The 18,071-nt window shown below is 35.4% G+C and overlaps 1 protein-coding gene across 1 annotated transcript; it reads right to left on the bottom strand.

Annotated features, from left to right (window-relative positions):
- Positions 1-9,489: 9,489 nt before the first annotated feature.
- On the bottom strand, positions 9,490-17,950 carry LOC106063382 (uncharacterized). The gene is made up of 9 exons (XM_013221738.2): positions 17,578-17,950; positions 14,430-14,512; positions 13,981-14,199; positions 12,909-12,945; positions 11,807-11,858; positions 11,319-11,424; positions 10,336-10,435; positions 9,951-9,986; positions 9,490-9,641 (listed from the first exon to the last, which is right to left on the bottom strand). Exons 1-9 carry the CDS (start codon positions 17,882-17,884, stop codon positions 9,556-9,558), a joined length of 1,026 nt encoding a protein of 341 aa, XP_013077192.2. The 5' UTR covers positions 17,885-17,950; the 3' UTR covers positions 9,490-9,555.
- Between the last annotated feature and the right edge of the window lie 121 nt (positions 17,951-18,071).

The raw sequence follows: 18,071 nt of genomic DNA, 5'->3' as shown, positions 1-18,071 counted from the left end.
CGCGCAATCCGTTTCGCATAGGGCCCCGCTATCTGTAGGACCGGCCCTGGATGGTCTCGAGGTTGAATCCCAACGAAGACTATGAGTTCTAGGCTTGGCTTGAGCTGAGTTGTGTTTGTTGGGTGTCTGTATGCAGCAGACAGGATACTTTCTCCCATATACTATCTCGCCCCATGTGTCCACAAAACAGATATGACACAGGACATATTATAGGAGCATGGTGGACCCGATATACATAAGCGATCGTCTAATCATAACATTATTATTTTTGTTTATTAAAGAATCAATCATAGTATTTGTACAAATCTATTTTCTAGGTAGTATGTTTCATCGTGAGTTCACAACCTTTTGTAATCCAATGTCTTTTTTTGTTGGCTACCTTTACATTGTAAAAGTCTTTGGCTAGATCATACGTTGTTAAAGTCTTTGGCTAGATTATACGTTGTTAAAGTCTTTGACTAGATCATACATTGTTAAAGTCTTTGACTAGATCATACGTTGTTAAAGTCTTTGGCTAGATCATACGTTGTTAAAGTCTTTGGCTAGATCATACATTGTTAAAGTCTTTGACTAGATCATACATTGTTAAAGTCTTTGGCTAGATCATACATTGTTAAAGTCTTTGGTTTCAAAGGTTGTCATGGCCAGGGGTGTCAATGGGGTTAAGCTCCCATTGTCTATAAAATACTCCTAATGGCATGCATCTCAAATAGCCTCTGACAACTAAGTCCAGCACCTGGCCTGCTCGTGTGGCTTAGATATTAAGCCCGGCGAAACTGCTCTTACTAACAGGTGAAGGGGTGAAGGCGGATACCTGGCGCCACAAAACCGAGAGCTTCGGGCAGATGGAGCTCGTCAGCCTAGTAAGGCAGTTCATCTAGGAGAGGGGTACTCTGACTTCAAACCCCCGCTGCCTTGCGGTACTGAGGCTTCAGGAGACAACCTCGAGGAGAAATCAGGAGTGAAGCCCCTTAGGCGTTGGGAGTATCAGCTGCGAAATTCCCTCCGGCAGCTTCTGCAACTGAGTTGGTGCCAAATGTAATGCGATGCGTTCCTTTGGATCACATCAGCAAGGTCGAGAGAGGGATCATGACGCATGGGCCACCCATGACCCCTTTATCCAAGGCCCAGGAATGCGCCCCGGAGAGGAAACTCTGGTGCTGCTGCAAAGCGGCTAAAACAACACGGGAGACAACAGCTACGGGTTATAAGTCCAACTTGATTGGCGTAATGTATGGACGCCACGGGTTGTCTCTGACGGTGGGAGAGGTCTTCGCGCCTCACTGATCAGCTACCGCCCGCCTCAACCTGGGCAGCCCCCAGTCAGTTAGGTGCTGATCCGCCACAGCCTGCCTGCTCTAATGGGTGCTTAGAGCTTAGTTTAAAACGACAAGTAGGCTGGAAACTTGCACCAAGCAACAAAAGAAGAAAAATTAAACTGAAAAAGCAAAAGAATTGAAGCGGCTTTAATCAAGAGGGATAAAAAGAAAGCTGCCCTGTCTGATAGCCCTAAATCAGAGGCATACGCATGTACGAATTGTGGCAAAGTCTGCCGTTCTAGAATTGGCTTGATTAGCCACACCAGATTCTGCCCCGTCTCAAGATTAAGTCAAAACCAGTGACTCATTTGGGCGCAACCATTGCCTTTCGAGACAAAAGGAGCCATATAAAGTCTTTGACTAGATCATACATTGTTAAAGTCTTTGGCTAGATCATACATTGTTAAAGTCTTTGACTAGATCATACGTTGTTAAAGTCTTTGGCTAGATCATACGTTGTTAAAGTCTTTGACTAGATCATACGTTGTTAAAGTCTTTGGCTAGATCATACGTTGTTAAAGTCTTTGGCTAGATCATACGTTGTTAAAGTCTTTGGCTAGATCATACGTTTTTTTTAATGAATTGAAAAGCATCAGGAAAGAATCTTTTGAATCTATTTTGTCTGTATTGTCTAATCCAGTCACAAATGTACACTAAAGCCAAAGAGCAGTGCTTATTAAATGGACTTGTACAAATTACTATAATTTGCTAGTGATATTGTCATGCGATAATAAGACTGGCATTTACAAAACTCAATTGACTATTTCACGTAAAAACAAATCGCAATCAAAGAATGTTTCTAATGGCTCTATTTTATTTGCTTACGCTTCCAATGCATTCAAAACCGCGAGGCAGTGGTGCGGTCAGCTCAGGGTGTTACCCCGACCCCCCCCCCATTTAAAAATCCTTTTTTTTTCGTTGGTTTGTTGCGCTGTAATACATATAGTTTATAATTTCCTACGCTATTTGATTGTTCAACAAAAACTACAAAAGGAGTGTCTATTACATTTTTAAATTCATTTGCTTATTACAATTGATCTACATTCACTGGGTATCATGTGAAACTCTGCACACATCCGTAATCTTTGGAATCGAAGACATTCCCGTTAATCTATTTTCCAACAATGCAACTATAAGTAAAATACACTGTTTTTTTTTTCTGGATTTCAAACTTGAAAACGTATCATTAACTTGAAGTGAATGTCTGTAACGATCTCAGTTTGAATAAAATTCCACTTAGTGAAAGTAACGTTTGTTTCTTTGTCTCAAAAAATTCTTTATTTTCCACATGAGACGCCGTAGATCAGCAGGTGGTAAGAAACGGTGGAAGGCTTTGTTCAATGATTTAGAGATATTTTTTAAGGTCTTAGTGGCAAATGAATCACGCAATGTTAACTTTTATTTTATTCAAGAAAAACTTTTTTTGCCTTTAGATGTTCTTAGTCATGGTATTTCTGTTTGAATGTCGCCTTTTGAAAAATCATCATATACGCCAATATTTTGAAGCTTACATCTACAATACTTTGTTGGTTGTTGAACTAAAAAATTTTCGGTTGGACAGCTCCAAATTTATCTGCTACATGAATGATTGCTTCCAGTTGGAGTTGAGCTCAGAGTTTTAAAAAAGATCAATGCAAAAAAGAATGAAACTCTTTTTCTCTTCTTAAATAGTGAGTCCGACATCTTTCACGCCTGACATTTTCTTCTTCTTTTTCTTTTTTTTTTTCTTCTGAATCATAGTGCTTTTTGTTTTAGAAGAGCCTTTTTTTAGAACATTTTACGCTAACGTGTTATGCTTTTGTTAAAGAAAAGGTTTAATTAGTCACCACATTGTCAATAGTTTAAAGATAGGCCTACTCTTGTGTATCTTTCGCCTTCTTGTGCATATCCCCCCTTCAAAAAAAAATAAAGTAAAGATAGGTAAAATAAAAGATCTTAAGCTTCGCCTCTAGAGGCAATAATTTCAGAACGAAAAAAGTATTTCAATAGTAACAAAAAATGCTAGGAAAAAAGCTAATTTCTGAAAAAGAATGTTGACCACTTAGATTAAAGGAATTTTTTATTATCTGTTGGTTCTTAATACATTTCCTGTACTCCTCCATGGTCCAAGACATTGAAGCTGCATTTTCATAGCTTTGAGCTCCACATATAAATTCAAGCTCAACCTTTTCTAAACATTTTAAGATATTAAGTTGATCTTATCAGCTTTTATGTCTCCCTTAAAATCGTATAACATCTGAATCTGATCAGTGTGTGCTATGTCAGGTCAAAATACAAAAGTGTTTACAGTCATTCTGACTTAAATATCTTTTATGTCGTTTGCTAAAACATTTATAGACTTTCTAACATTATACATGTACTTTCAGCTATGGGTTTTATCTACATAACATTTCCATCATCTCATTGAAATTCTTTATTCAATAAAGACTCGTTGTTAATATGGTCACAGAATGTCAATATTCTGCTTTTATAGAAACAGTTCGTGCAATATATCATTCCATTGTTATTCTTCTTTACACCAATCCTAGCAACGACTGTCTTGCCAAATGTATTTGTAGCCGGATGTCCTTGTTTTCCAATCTTCCATTCCAGATGAATTCTTCATACGTCTTTGAATATTCCAATATTGGACTTCATTTCAACCGCACAGTAAATTAAGTTACACATTTCTATTTCATTTCAATATAATTACTTGAAAATAGTCAACAACAAAAGAATAGAGTTGTTGTTTTTTTGCTATTAAGTGACTTAGTCGTCCCCATTAGGAAGCATCAGAACCATTCTTGGCACTGTCCAAGAAAAAAATCCCCTACAATATTCAAGTATAACATTCGACTGACACATTGTAACAATTCCTTCATCTTAGTCACAGCTTCTTTTACAGAACAATGAAACAACATTATCTTCCTCAGAAATCTCAATGGCCACTTATTTACTTTCCAATTCTACAAAATTTAAATTAATTGCATGTGAGATTTCAATCATATTTTATGCCTGAAGAATGTCGTCATTTGTTAAACAGTGATTATTGGCTGACATCCTGATATTATGGTTCTAGCTACAAATTCAATAGATTCGTAAAACATTTTTTAAATCAAAGCAGTGTTCATATACATGTATGCAGCTGGTAAACATCTGAAAGTAAGGTTTCGCGTTTTCCTTGATATATTAAGTATGATATAGCATTTTAAACCTTTTGATAGAATTTCATTAAACAATTAAATTATGTTTAATCGAAATGAAAAAAAAAGTAGATAGATCTATCATCTATTTATTAATTGTGAATAGCTTGTTTATTTTTTTTATATAATTGTCAGATATTCACAAAGTGCATTTTTTTACTTGGGTCTCACCTACTAACGGGTGTCACAAGGTGCGGACCGCACCCCCCTATTGACGCCACTGTCGCGAGGAATTCCAGTGAAAATGTGACAGTGGCGCACCCATAAATAAGCTGAGGGAGCCTTGTTGGGGCGAGACTATTCGTTATAGAAGGCCTTAACACTGACCTGCAACGTCACAACCTGTGGGCAATTAGACCAATAGCTCGTTGACACATCGTACAGACCTGTGACGTGGCAATAAGCTATTGGTTTAAACTGTCTACAGGTTGTGACGTGTCATGTTAGTGTTCAGGCCTTCTATTGGTCTCTGTTGGGGGCGTCACAATGGGTATCAATATGCTATATAAAATATTATATAGGCCTATGTTAGGTTGGTCGTTTGTTACCTTCGATCATATTACATGGATGTCTCTTACTGGGGACTGTTCTATTGCCAGTTTGGATAACGTGATCATGACGTAACTAATGAAGGTTGTGGGGGCTTCTCTTGATTACGTGTCTATTATTATTATTATTTGTAATTTTGTCTGCCTTTGAACTTTGTTACACTTGTGCTTTGTGGGAAAAGAAATGAAATTGTTGACAGGCCTTGCTGATCTTGCTGACCGGTTGCCTGGCAACTTTAGTAAACAACTGCAAAGAGATGATAGTAATTGTTTCTAGGCTAAATTTAAATTTAAAAAATTGGAATCGTTTTGTGACTATTCTTTTTACAAAGCTTATATCAACTTACTCGGTCTGTCTATCTGCCTGGCCCATAGTTTATAGACGTTATATCTCCGACACCCAATCTCGGATCAAGCTGTCTTCATATCTGGTACAAATCATGTACACGTTATATCTCCGACACCCAATCTCGGATCAAGCTGTCTGCATGTCTGGTACAAATCATGTACACGTTATATCTCAGACACCCAATCTCGGATCAAGCTGTATGCATGTCTGGTACAAATCATGTACACGTTATATCTCAGACACCCAATCTCAGATCAAGCTGTCTGCATGTCTGGTACAAATCATGTACACGTTATATCTCCGACACCCAATCTCGGATCAAGCTGTCTGCATGTCTGGTACAAATCATGTACACGTTATATCTCAGACACCCAATCTCGGATCAAGCTGTCTGCATGTCTGGTACAAATCATGTACACGTTATATCTCAGACACCCAATCTCGGATCAAGCTGTCTGCATGTCTGGTACAAATCATGTACACGTTATATCTCAGACACCCAATCTCGGATCAAGCTGTATGCATGTCTGGTACAAATCATGTACACGTTATATCTCAGACACCCAATCTCGGATCAAGCTGTCTGCATGTCTGGTACAAATCATGTACACGTTATATCTCAGACACCCAATCTCGGATCAAGCTGTCTGCATGTCTGGTACAAATCATGTACACGTTATATCTCAGACACCCAATCTCGGATCAAGCTGTCTGCATGTCTGGTACAAATCATGTACACGTTATATCTCAGACACCCAATCTCGGATCAAGCTGTATGCATGTCTGGTACAAATCATGTACACGTTATATCTCAGACACCCAATCTCGGATCAAGCTGTCTGCATGTCAGAAATGGGAGCGCAATAAAATGATAGAAGACTGAACAAGAGGACTGACGCATCAAGCGGATTATATATTAAATGGCTATTTGTTATTTACAATACTCAAAGTTCAAACATTTTCAATTAGTTGTGCGGTATAAACAAAATGAAACGACTAGGTACAATGGCTCCATTGACATAACAAAAGACTAAATTCTATTAAGAGTTTTATATGCGTAGAGAAATCACCAAAAGACTGGGATATTTCATTCCTTTAATCTTTCTCTCTCTCTTTCTCTTTATTATCTCTTCTCATCCTCTCTGTATATAAATACTTCTGACTTGATTCACTCATCTATTACGATATCTCTGAAACCACCGAATGGATTTAAAGAAAATAAATTGTATGTACAGATGCCTCTTGCCACAGAGCTGCTCACTAAGAAACTCAAAAGACCGCGAGCCTTCAATGAATCCTTTGTATTATTTTTTCGGTTTCTCCACAAAATGGCCACAGTCTATATTTAAAACTTTAATACAGATGTCAAATAACACTTGAAAATGTATTTCCTTCCAGCTTTTGAAAACACTGGGGCGTAGCTTAACATTGTAGACATTTTATAATAACAATCTGATATTTAATTCTTCCCCTCCCACCCCAACCCCCAACCCCACCCAAAAAAAAATCACGAGACAGCCACATGCGTGTGTTATACAACCAAAACGTATTTTTATCTATGAGTTTGTTTTTTTTAATGGCGTCAAGTGTAAAAGTTGATCACGGTCCAAAAGTCTAAACAGACGAGAGCGCAGGATGGTAACAAAAAAAAAAAGGATAAAATATTTCGCTATAGATAAATGAAAAACCGTGGAATTGTTAAAGATTGTTTATAACACTTTTTAAAATTCGTATTACAGGGATGTGTGTATTTGGTGGCTACTGAGAACTATTTCAACTTATTGTCTCCCTTCAAACGTTTGAGTTGGGTTTGCGTTAGTTTGTAAGTCTTATGAAAGGGTTCTATGAGCTAAACAAAAACATGATTGGTAGTTTGGTTCTTTATGAACTGGTCAAGACTAAATGACCAATCAATGTGGTAACATATTACATAAGAAAACTAAACTACAGCTCGCGAGCGATATCTGGTCCGTCATACGGTGCCATCCGATCTATCGATACCTCTTCTTCAGGTGCAGAAGGAAGCAGCAGAGGCGCTGTTTTAATGAACTCGACCATCTTATTGCAACGTTGCGACCCGTTTCGAAAAAGTGTGAACATCATTGCTCAACATCCGATGTCACTATTCACCAGTGCCATCGTAACGTACTAACGACGCACCACATCAACCTCGGCATACGTGATTCACATGAGATAGGTGGCGCTACAGACGGAGATGGCGGATACGTTAGCTGGTAATGCAAGCCATGTCATTAACAAACGGAAACACTTCTCCCCCTTAGGGCCTCGTTCTCACCTCATTCATCAACTTAATTATTGCAAGGTGATTATGATCACAGTCCTTTGGGGTCTACTGATGTCCTTAATTGGACTAATTGTTTCACTAGCTTATAGGATGAGATAGTCAAATTTAATCTCAGAAATATCAGTAAACAGGAATGTAACACTTTTAAAGTGTTTTGTTTGTTTTACATGATGCAAATGTTTATTCGGAACAGAGCCGGCCTTAGGCATAGGCAAACTAGGTAATTGCAAAGGGCCTTCGATTGGTGGGGGACTCGCACAGGTCTCAGCTATAATTCAAAGTTTATTCAAGAATGTTTAAATCTACTTGTTAGATTAGAAATGTTAGATCATTGTTTCTTCCTTTTGGATTGAGCTGAAAAATCAGTTTATGACCTCTGTACGGATTTGTTGAAGACATTTACGTAACACTAATTCAACGTTACGAAATTTAACTTATTTGTTGATTAAGATATAGATAGAGGAAGGTTCTTAATTTTTGCTTATTTTTCGGTCTTAATTTGTTATTTTTCTATTTCATTTGGTGCTACCCAATTCACTTCCCCCAAGCCCTCTAATTACGTAAGTCCGGCCATGTTTGGAAGATACTTAATTACATTCTAGCCAAACCTCCCGCATGATGGCGGCAGCAAGGCGACAGTCCAGAGCACAAACCACACGACCAGGCAGCCATCTAAGGACTTCATTATCGATTGATAAATACAATTAAACCATCAATTTGAATTTCATTTGGTTAATGCGTGTTTCTGTTGGGGTTTTGGTCTGACTATAACTTAAATAGCTTGTAATGTCTTTTGTTTGTGTGCTTTGAGTCTAAGATCTATATTGTAAAAGATTTAGACTACACTCTAGCTGCTTCCAATCTCTACGTTTTAGCGTCTGGAAAAGAAATGACGTCACCAATACATGATGAATGATTGAACTTTTTTGTTATTTCATTCTGTGTTTCTTATGCTTATGTTACATTGTTCAGAGCTAAGACTTCATAGATGTATTGACTTAAATACTTCCCCTACATATTTGAGTAGAAACATTACAAGTGTAAGACTTGTGCTACACAAATATTAGGTCATCTAGTATCAAGGAGTTTGTTTTTTTCAAATGCTGAAACTATTTGCTGAAATGAAATTTTTGTCATGTCAGATGCTCGAGTCTACTATAGATAGAAACACAGATGCTCGAGTCTACTACAGATAGAAACACAGATGCGCTAGTGTTATGTACATTCTTCTTACTAAGTCAGTTTAAGAAAAAAACAACGTTTGGTTCACGGAGTAGCTCAACTTTGAGTCCCTTCTACTGTCTGGTGTATCCTCTGTGTTTCTATCACATTAAGATCTAGTCATCTTTACATATTTTTTTTTGTCAAGGAAAACAATTCCCTGAAATATTAATTAACCATAAAACTTTGAGTCCAAGTTTTTGTCACTTGAAATCTTTTCTTGTCTGTTTATGAAAGAAAAACATTTTTTTTTCTGTTTATAAAGTTTAGATTTATCCATACCAAACTTGACATTGAGACTATAGACCACAAATAATAGTACTATTGTATAGATTAGTGGTTTTATAGTTCATTTAAATTGATAAGAATATTGTAACCTTTTCCAAGCATCTGATTATTGTAAAATATGAATTAAAAAATCAATTGTAAGTAAAAGATGTAGACTGACACTATATATTTTAGTTTATGTTGTTTTTTTTTTGTTTTAAATACATACATTCAAAGGAAGACATTATTTTACAGCCTGTTCCAGCTGAACAAGTCTAAAGAAACTATCAACAAATGATTTGTTTTTCTACTTTTTTTTTATTACAATATCATTACATTGGATTCTTCATTTCAAGGCAATGGTTTAGAAAAGACCTCCACTTAAACTTCCCAGTGAACCTGTACTTCCTGTTCCAGTGTTAGCAGTAGCAATAGCAGTACTAGAGCCTCCTGGGAGACAGAGACAAAAATAGTCAATAAGGTTTCATAATGTGAAAAGCTACGTTGATTTTTTACATTTTAAATTTTATTTTTTTTACATAAATTTCTCATACAAAGTTAATGCTGATAATATTGTCAATAATATGATAGATACATGCTATTTTTTCTTAGTGAAAAATTTATTATTTTTTATACACACTAAATTCCCTATCATTTAATGATCTTCAAGGTTCATGTCATACAGTCACCTTGTCATTGGACTGAATAGAAAAGAAAGAATTTTTTTAATAGTGTGTAAAAAAAATAACTTTCACTTACCTATGCCTTTAAGCAGATTGCCAGAATAGGGCCCAACTAAAGGAAAAGAAAAAATAGAAACTATTAAGTTAACTTATTGTTTCAGTATTGACTGTTAAACATATTAAATAATAATAAATAAGAACCAATGACTAAAAAGCTAAATAGGTTTAGGACTAATTATTTGAAGTATAACCCCAAAAGAAGTTTTTAGAGTGCATTGACAAACATAATTTTATTCATTTCTCATATATTCAATAAAAACATAAGTTCAATATTTCATGATTTGGTCTTAAAGTTGATGCAATGAAAGGTACTGGCATATAGACTGATGTATCATTTGTTTAAACAGCATTTTTTCATGTTGTTTCTATTTACCAAAGAAGAAATTAAGTAATAGCTCTACCTGTTGTTGGCACCCCAACTGATTCAGTGGCTGGGGCTGAGTCTTTGACCACAGAGCAACAAGTTGTGGTGGGTCTTGTGCACATGTAGTCCAAACAGATCTGTGAAAAGGAAATATTTACACAAGTTTTTTTATATTTTACACATCAAATACATTTCCAACATTTCTCCCTGAAAAAAAGGTACATACATTTTTATAAAGGGGCAAGATAGCTAAAGGGTAAAGCACCTGGCATCCGTACTGAGAGGTCTTGAGTTCAAGTTTGAACTTCAAAGTTTTTAGGGCACCTCTTAGTCTATCCAACTCAAATGGATACCTGACATACAAGATGGTTGTTCATTGTGATGGCTACATGACAATCTCATTAACTGTTAGCCATAGAGAAACATGAGCTTTACATTATCTGCCAAAGTAGATCACAAGGTTTGATAGGGGTACCTTTTCTTCTATTTACTAAACATGTATCAATAATATTTAAAAAATCCCAAACAATAAAATTTAATGTTAGTTTTCTTTTCTTCCAATTTCTTCAGAAATGTACATTGTTCTTGATTAGTTTAACATTTTCATTTCTTATCAAACAGTATGGCTTTGATATTATTCTTTAGTCCAAACTTCATATTGTTTCCATTTTGTTCTTTTGAGACTTAAATGGTGCTTTCAATATATATTCAAACTAATTATTACTATCTTGAATAACACTTTGTTATAGTGGAATATAAATGAAGAGTAGTTCTTCTTCTTAAGGCTACCAAAGAAATAGTTGAGAGATATAGTTGTTATTTATATTTTACAAGTTCATGCCAGTTAATTACTTTCAGCCACATTAGCATTTAAACTTTTATTTTTAAGTTTTAATGCTTTTTTATTAATAGAGAATTGTATTTTAGTATGAGAAAGTTTGACTAGCAGAAATCTTAATATTTATGGAAACTCTGCCACAAATGCTAGGCGATATGAAATTCAACTCCAGCTAAACTTACCGCAATACCACGGCCTCTCAGATCAGCTTCAGATAAATCTCTGATGACACCAGAATACACATTGCCACCTTGACTAATGACAATAGGATCTTGGATAAACCCAGCTCTGTTAACAAATGATACGTTAATTATATATATGTTGATGTTGAGTGATATTCATTGATTAGAATTGGGAGATGCTAAAAATGTAATGTCACAACAAAGGAACATGTTCAAAACTTAATATCACAACATGGGGGCATGCTCAATACTTAAAGCTGGAAAAATATATAAAATGGGTAAGCCTCTTAGCAGGCTAATGTAATGATGTATTAGTACAACTAATACTGATCACAAATGAATTTTAAGGGTTTTAAATGTGTTGTATTGTTTTCAATATGGCAGAAAAAGACTTGAGTTTATGAAATAGAATTAAACTTTTTCAATTTAATCAATCCATTTAGTGGTCAGAAAAGCCAGAATTAAAACAGAAAGTTTGTTCTACTCACGGGAATGAAGTCTGTCCAAACATACCATTTCCATATTGTTGAAATTGGGATGCTGTGGACATCAAGGAAAAAGCAAGAAATGTTTTTGTCTGACTTCAAGTCTTTATGAAAATGTCGTTTTCAAAAGATACAAATGAACTAGTACTTATGTCAAATGTCCTAAGAATATAAAATGACAAATGAACTAGTACTTATGTCAAATGTCCTAAGAATATAAAATGACAAATGAACTAGTACTTATGTCAAATGTCCTAAGAATATAAAATGACATGTAAGGATAGAAATTTCATTGGACTACCACAAATGTAATGATAAAATAAATAATGTTTTTCAGAAATGTTACTACTGTGGTCCAGCTACCCTATAGTCATTGGGAAATAAAATTGTCAAAATTGACAAGGTGTCGATGTAAAACTTCTAAATTCAGAGTAATGGCTACAAATAATAGCTTTAAGTCAATTCAACTCGAGGCTCATTTAGTTATTAATAGAAAATAATTTATACTGCTGCTATGCAAGTCATTGGCCTCCTTAGAATTACTATAGTTCTTCCTGTGGGTACTTTTCCATGTGATGGCAGAGCCTTATTTTAAAGAGACATTTCCATTTACATACAATGCAGGTGAAGGTAGTAACTGATTTGGTGGTAGAGGAAGCAGCCATTTTTTTAGTCACTTTCTTTCCAAAGTCATTACTTTGTCACTGTCCAAAGCTTTTTTTTTTGTCACAATCTCTCTTCCGGTAGTCAACATTAGTGTCCACTATTTTAAGGTGCTGTTTGATTACATTTTTGTATTTTTCTTGTGCCAGTGCCAAGTTGCCCATAAAGGATGATTTAGGGGATTTGCTTTGAGGATTGTGGATATACTGGCAATGCTTTGCTGTAAACATATTAATAAAAGTAAGGCTAAAGTGTAGATAATAATCCTGAGGTTAAAAAAAACAACATAGAGGCATGCAATATTTTTAAAAACATAAAGAACTGAAATTAGTTTTACTTATTTACAAGTTATACAATTTCCTTCAGACAGTCAGAATCTTGTATCATTCAATTAACATCTTACAAATCTGAACATCTCTTTGAACTCATACAAATGACTCACCTCTTGATTGCTGGCTTGGGTTAATTAAGTCATCATTCTGAAATTTATATTACATAGGCCTATATTAGTAGTCTTTTTACAAAGGTTATACCAATTTACTCTGTCTGTATGTATGTCTGTCTATCTGGTAAAATGTTTGAACAAGATGAAACTTAGCACAATTATTCATTGGTGAAGACAATACAAATATTTACACAAAATAATGAATTAGTCAATAAATTAGTCAATTATTAATTAATAATCAGTAATTAATTATTTTGTTTGATATCGAAAAGGAGAATTATCTTCTATATTATTGAGAGATATAGTTGCAAGTGTGGAGTGCTTTCCCTTAGAACACTTTGTTGTCTTTTTTTTATTTAGCTTGTTTTGTTACTTCTGCTGGTTCTTTCACAATGAAGTCAGATTACTTCCCCTTAAACACGTGACTAACACTATCGTCCAATAGCTACCTTAACTCTTTACTAACACTGCCCCAAAGTATAGATTGTAGTTTGATATTAGAGCTACTGTGTTTGTTGTCAACTAAGCAATGTACAAAGACAACAGTGAACCAAAGACAACTTACTGGTGTATATACAATACAAAATATCTCCTAGAAAAACAGTTTACCCAAACTAGACTCTAGTCACTTTTTAGATAAAGGAAATGTCATTCAATTATAATACAAATTTATCTTGCAATCATCAATAAATAATCATATCTTTATGCAACAGAAAAAGGAATGAATTTTACAAAACCCAGGAGAAGAATGTGTGATACATTTAGGCAAACATTTAGTTTTAATACTTCATCTAAAAAATTTTGGTATTTCCTTGACATGGACAAGTAAAAAAAAAAGGGCAGGAGTAAGGAATGGGAATAAATATATATATATATATCTGGAGGTAGATGTTCAAGTCAGCATCCACCACCCAGTTATAACTTTGTATTCCTAATCAGGAAGCCAATTCATGCACTTCTTAAGAGGCTTGCCAGGGAAGCCACACAACTATAGACCTTTTGAAATATTAACAAACTAACCATTACCACAGGACAACTACAACTGATGAATGAAAGAAAGAAAACTTACTTGAAGGACACCACCAAGACCGGCACAGTTTCCATCAGTGCGTCCGTAACGTGTGATGGCCAAGAAAAACTGACCAACCAACGAGCTGGTTCCAGATGGGCTGATGGCACCCAAGCTTCCAGCAGGAATGTAGACGGCACTAATCCTCCAGTCCTGACGCCTCAATTCCCTAGGCTGACCAAATTGGAATTGTGGGTTCTGTCCCAAGTAGTTGCTGTTCTAGAAAATAATATTTTGTATGTTACTAGATGTAATTATTAAGTTTGATTTCTTTGAATAATCTATGGGCTTAGGTTGCTACACCAAAATTATTCATTATTTGTTTAATTGCTAAATATTTCGCTATAAAAGATATAAAATAATTGTACAGACAAGAAAAGAGTATTAATAAAGATAAATTAAATTATGACAAACATCTGAGGTGTCAATTATCTCCAATTTAAACTTACTGGCTCAGGTCTTAGTGTTATCTTGACATGGTCCAAAGCTTCGTTAACACCGATGCATGTCAAAACTTGTGGCAGTTGGAATTCTAAAAATTAATAAAATATTAAATATGTACAACACTAAGATCTAGATCATCAGCATGCATTTTAGTACCTATTTTTTTAAACGTAGGTGAGTAACTAGTGTATTGACTTTTTGCAATATAATAAAAAATAAACTAATACTACTAGTATTTAACTAATATTACATATATCTAGATCCAGATTTAATCTGCATGAATGATTATTAAATGGTATCAGTACATTATTCTCTCTCACTAGGAGATATTTAACATTGGAATCAAGCAATAGAGTATATGTATATATACACACTATGTTGGCTAGGTCATGTCACTCGCATACCACATGGAAGAATCCCTAAAGACATCGTATACGCTGAGCTTGCAGAGGGAGTCAGGCCCAAGGGCCGCCCAAGACTAACCTAAAGAGATGTTTGAAAGCGAGACATGAGAGCCACGGGTATCGACCAAAGTTTGTAGGAGGAGATAGCCCAAGACCGGACAGCATGGAGACAGACTGTACGTGCTTGTACGAACTTCGCCGAATGCATAAGAAAGGAAGCTGCGTCAGCCAAGAGAAAGAAAAAGAAATCTGCCCTGTCAGCTAGCCCTAGCACAGATGCATATATCTACATGCACGAACTGTGGCAAACTGCCCCTCCAGAATTGGCGTTACTGGTTACTCCAGATTCTGCCCCATCTCAAGACGTAACCAAAGCCAGTGACTCATCTGGTCGCATGCATTGTCTTCCGAGACAGAAGGAGCCATATAGATCTAGAGTAGTTTATGCTATTCGGACACCTATAGGCCCAAATTTGAAAGTTTGACTTTGACAGCGCATTATTTTACAATGGTTTGACATAGAAAAGAAAATGACGTATCAAAATCTTCTTTAGTTAAAGGAGAATAAGGATGACTACTTATATTTGTTCCCCAAACCTATATTTGTTATTATATTTAAGGTCAAAGAGGATGTGTGTTTTCATTTAAATCGGACACATTTGACCCACATTATTTGATTCCGGACACCATAATTTATTTCGGACAGTCTCTATATTTAGGCATCAATAAACTCAGATTTTAATTCTATATTAACATTAACTAAATTTTAAGATCCCCAGGCATAGCCCCTCACATGAAATCATTACGATGTTTTCAAACTATGCATAAATACGAACACAAAAAATTAAAATATGAACACACTATTCTACCAAAATTAGGTCACTGGAATAGTGATTTCTGCACCGACTTTTAGACTTATTTTATGTGTGTTGAATGTTTGGGGTTTGCATGATTAGATGTGTGTTGAATGTTTGTTTTTGTTTTTTTTTGTTTATTAATTTAATAAATTTCTAATACAGATGATCTTTTGTAGTATAGTAGGCCCCTACAGGTTACGATAGCCATTCTTGCCTAACTGAATCCTCTATATTCTCTCTATATAAATCTAGATCTATCTAGTAGGTCTAGATCTAAGCATTTAACTTCATTCAATGTACCAAGCTCACTCCAAACATTTGCCCATTTATTCTCTATTGAAAAAAACAACAACAAACGAACAAATATAATATAAGATCATTTTTATTGATGTCCAAAACTGGCTGTCCGAAATAAATTTTGGTAAGAAAATCGTAATTTAATTCGGACACCGTATTAATTGGTTTTTGGTATGGAATTAGAAAACTTGGCTTATGAATCAAATAAATAAGCTCCAAAAACAGAATAAATATTGCCAGGCTCATTAGTATAGACTTAGCCAATCAAAAAATATAGTCTTAACTCTAGGAAGAGGTAAAGTCGTCCGGGTAACATAGGAAAAAAACAACAACCTGACTAACAAATTTGAAATTCGTTTTTCTTACATAAAAAGACAGCTAAATGGAAGGAAATTGGGTCAGAATCATTGGAAAATGGACAAGCACATTATACAGCGCGCTAGTTTTATAATACATATTAAAATAATTATTTAATGACCACAAAAAACAGCGAATGTCCGAATTCATGTAATGTCCGAAATAAATAAACTACTATATATCAAAATGAGCAGATGTAAATACAGATTTTTACTTACATCTACTCTAGAAAAGATCTATCTATTAAATAATGTATCTTTAGTTTTCTTATTTAGGTCAGGTATTTTGTTTAAAGGGGGGACTATTCAGGATAAAGAACTGTTTTTCTCAATTTTCAAATTCGCCTTTTTTATCCAAATGTCTTTAAGAATGCCTAATTATTATTTTAATGATATAGTGCATTCATTACTTATTTTAAATTAAGAACACTAGGAAAAGGGAATAAACCATTCAGGTAAAATTATTTCATTTCCACGTAAAAGAAAACAAATATATAAAAACGATATTATCATTGGGAAAGGATAATTTATTTGTAATTTTGATTAAATTAAAACCGTAACGAAGGCTGTGTCGGAGTGGTTGTCAGAATTGGTTCTGGCATGCCATTAGCCTACAATTCAGCCCACAAGTTGCGTTCCTAATCATGAGCATCGATTCGTACCTCTCCACATATTCTACAAAGTTTGATAATGCATGGAATATTGAACACCTTCAGGTGTGGATTTAGGCCTACATAGCAAATTGTATTTCTATTTCTTGTAGTTAGGTTAGTAGACTACTTATGAAATCTCGACCAATGCTATCAATAAGTTAATAAATTGTAAATGCTGACTCGGGTAAAGCAACATGATGGTCGCACCACTTTCCTAAGACAAGTATGATAAAACCAAAATCGTCATGTATGTATCAGTATCTTTACAAAAAGCTTACTAATGCAGGTAGGCCTAATTGAATAACGCCTCGCGATGTTTTGTGTTCTTGTGAAAGATATTACAGCTGAAACAGAATTACTATGTCAGTCAAAAGATAATGTTGCTTTTGTTTCCTGAAGTTAGCTGAAACCAGTGATTCTGAATACTTTTGATTTAACTCAGTTATGGGGGGGGGGGGGGGGGAAAGCTAAATAGGGCTTACTTATTGAACAAATTACTTTTTCTCTTTGTTCTGTTTTGTTTCTAAGCAGGAACTAATAATGAGAAAATGACATTAATAAAAATATTTTTAAAAACTTGGCTTACGATTTGAGAATCCTCCTTGACCACCAAACAGTGGGTTATATCTTGGACCTCCAAATGGAGAACCAGAGTTAGGTCCGAAAGGAGAGAACTGTCCGGGTCCAAACTGTGAAGGTCCGGGTCCAAATTGCGAAGGTCCAGGTCCAAACTGTGAAGGTCCAGGTCCAAATTGTGATGGCCCAGATCCAAACTGTGATGGCCCGGATCCAAACTGTGGTGACCCATTGTCGAATCCGTCGGAATCAAACTGGGCCAAAGTTAGATATGCATTGGTGGAGACCAGCAGAAGAACGATGTATCTTGTGTCCATGTTGCTACTTTGTGCTGGTTGTGGCGAGTACAGCACCCCAAGTGTCGTTCTTGTTCCCAGCCCTCGCTCTTTTCTTTATAAAGCAAATCATTTGTAGTCAAGGATCGTCCTTGGGAGTGACATGGCGTGTCCCCCCTCAGGGGTAAGCGCTAGCGAGAAGATCATGTTTATACAGCGACGTCGTATT

The sequence above is a fragment of the Biomphalaria glabrata genome, chromosome 5 (assembly GCF_947242115.1).
Source record: "Biomphalaria glabrata chromosome 5, xgBioGlab47.1, whole genome shotgun sequence".
Lineage (NCBI taxonomy): Eukaryota > Metazoa > Mollusca > Gastropoda > Planorbidae > Biomphalaria > Biomphalaria glabrata.
This window is presented reverse-complemented; position numbering and strand designations above follow the sequence as displayed.

What these genes read in the sequence shown, in the direction of transcription:
- LOC106063382 (XM_013221738.2), bottom strand. Translation starts at nt 17,884, where the DNA reads ATGGACACAAGATACATCGTTCTTCTGCTGGTCTCCACCAATGCATAT. An exon ending in GTCTTGGTGGTGTCCTTCAA is followed by an intron (nt 12,946 to 13,980) that starts GTAAGTTTTCTT and finishes TATAAATTTCAG; the next exon opens with AATGATGACTTAATTAACCC. An exon ending in CCCAAGCCAGCAATCAAGAG is followed by an intron (nt 11,859 to 12,908) that starts GTGAGTCATTTG and finishes TGATGTCCACAG; the next exon opens with CATCCCAATTTCAACAATAT.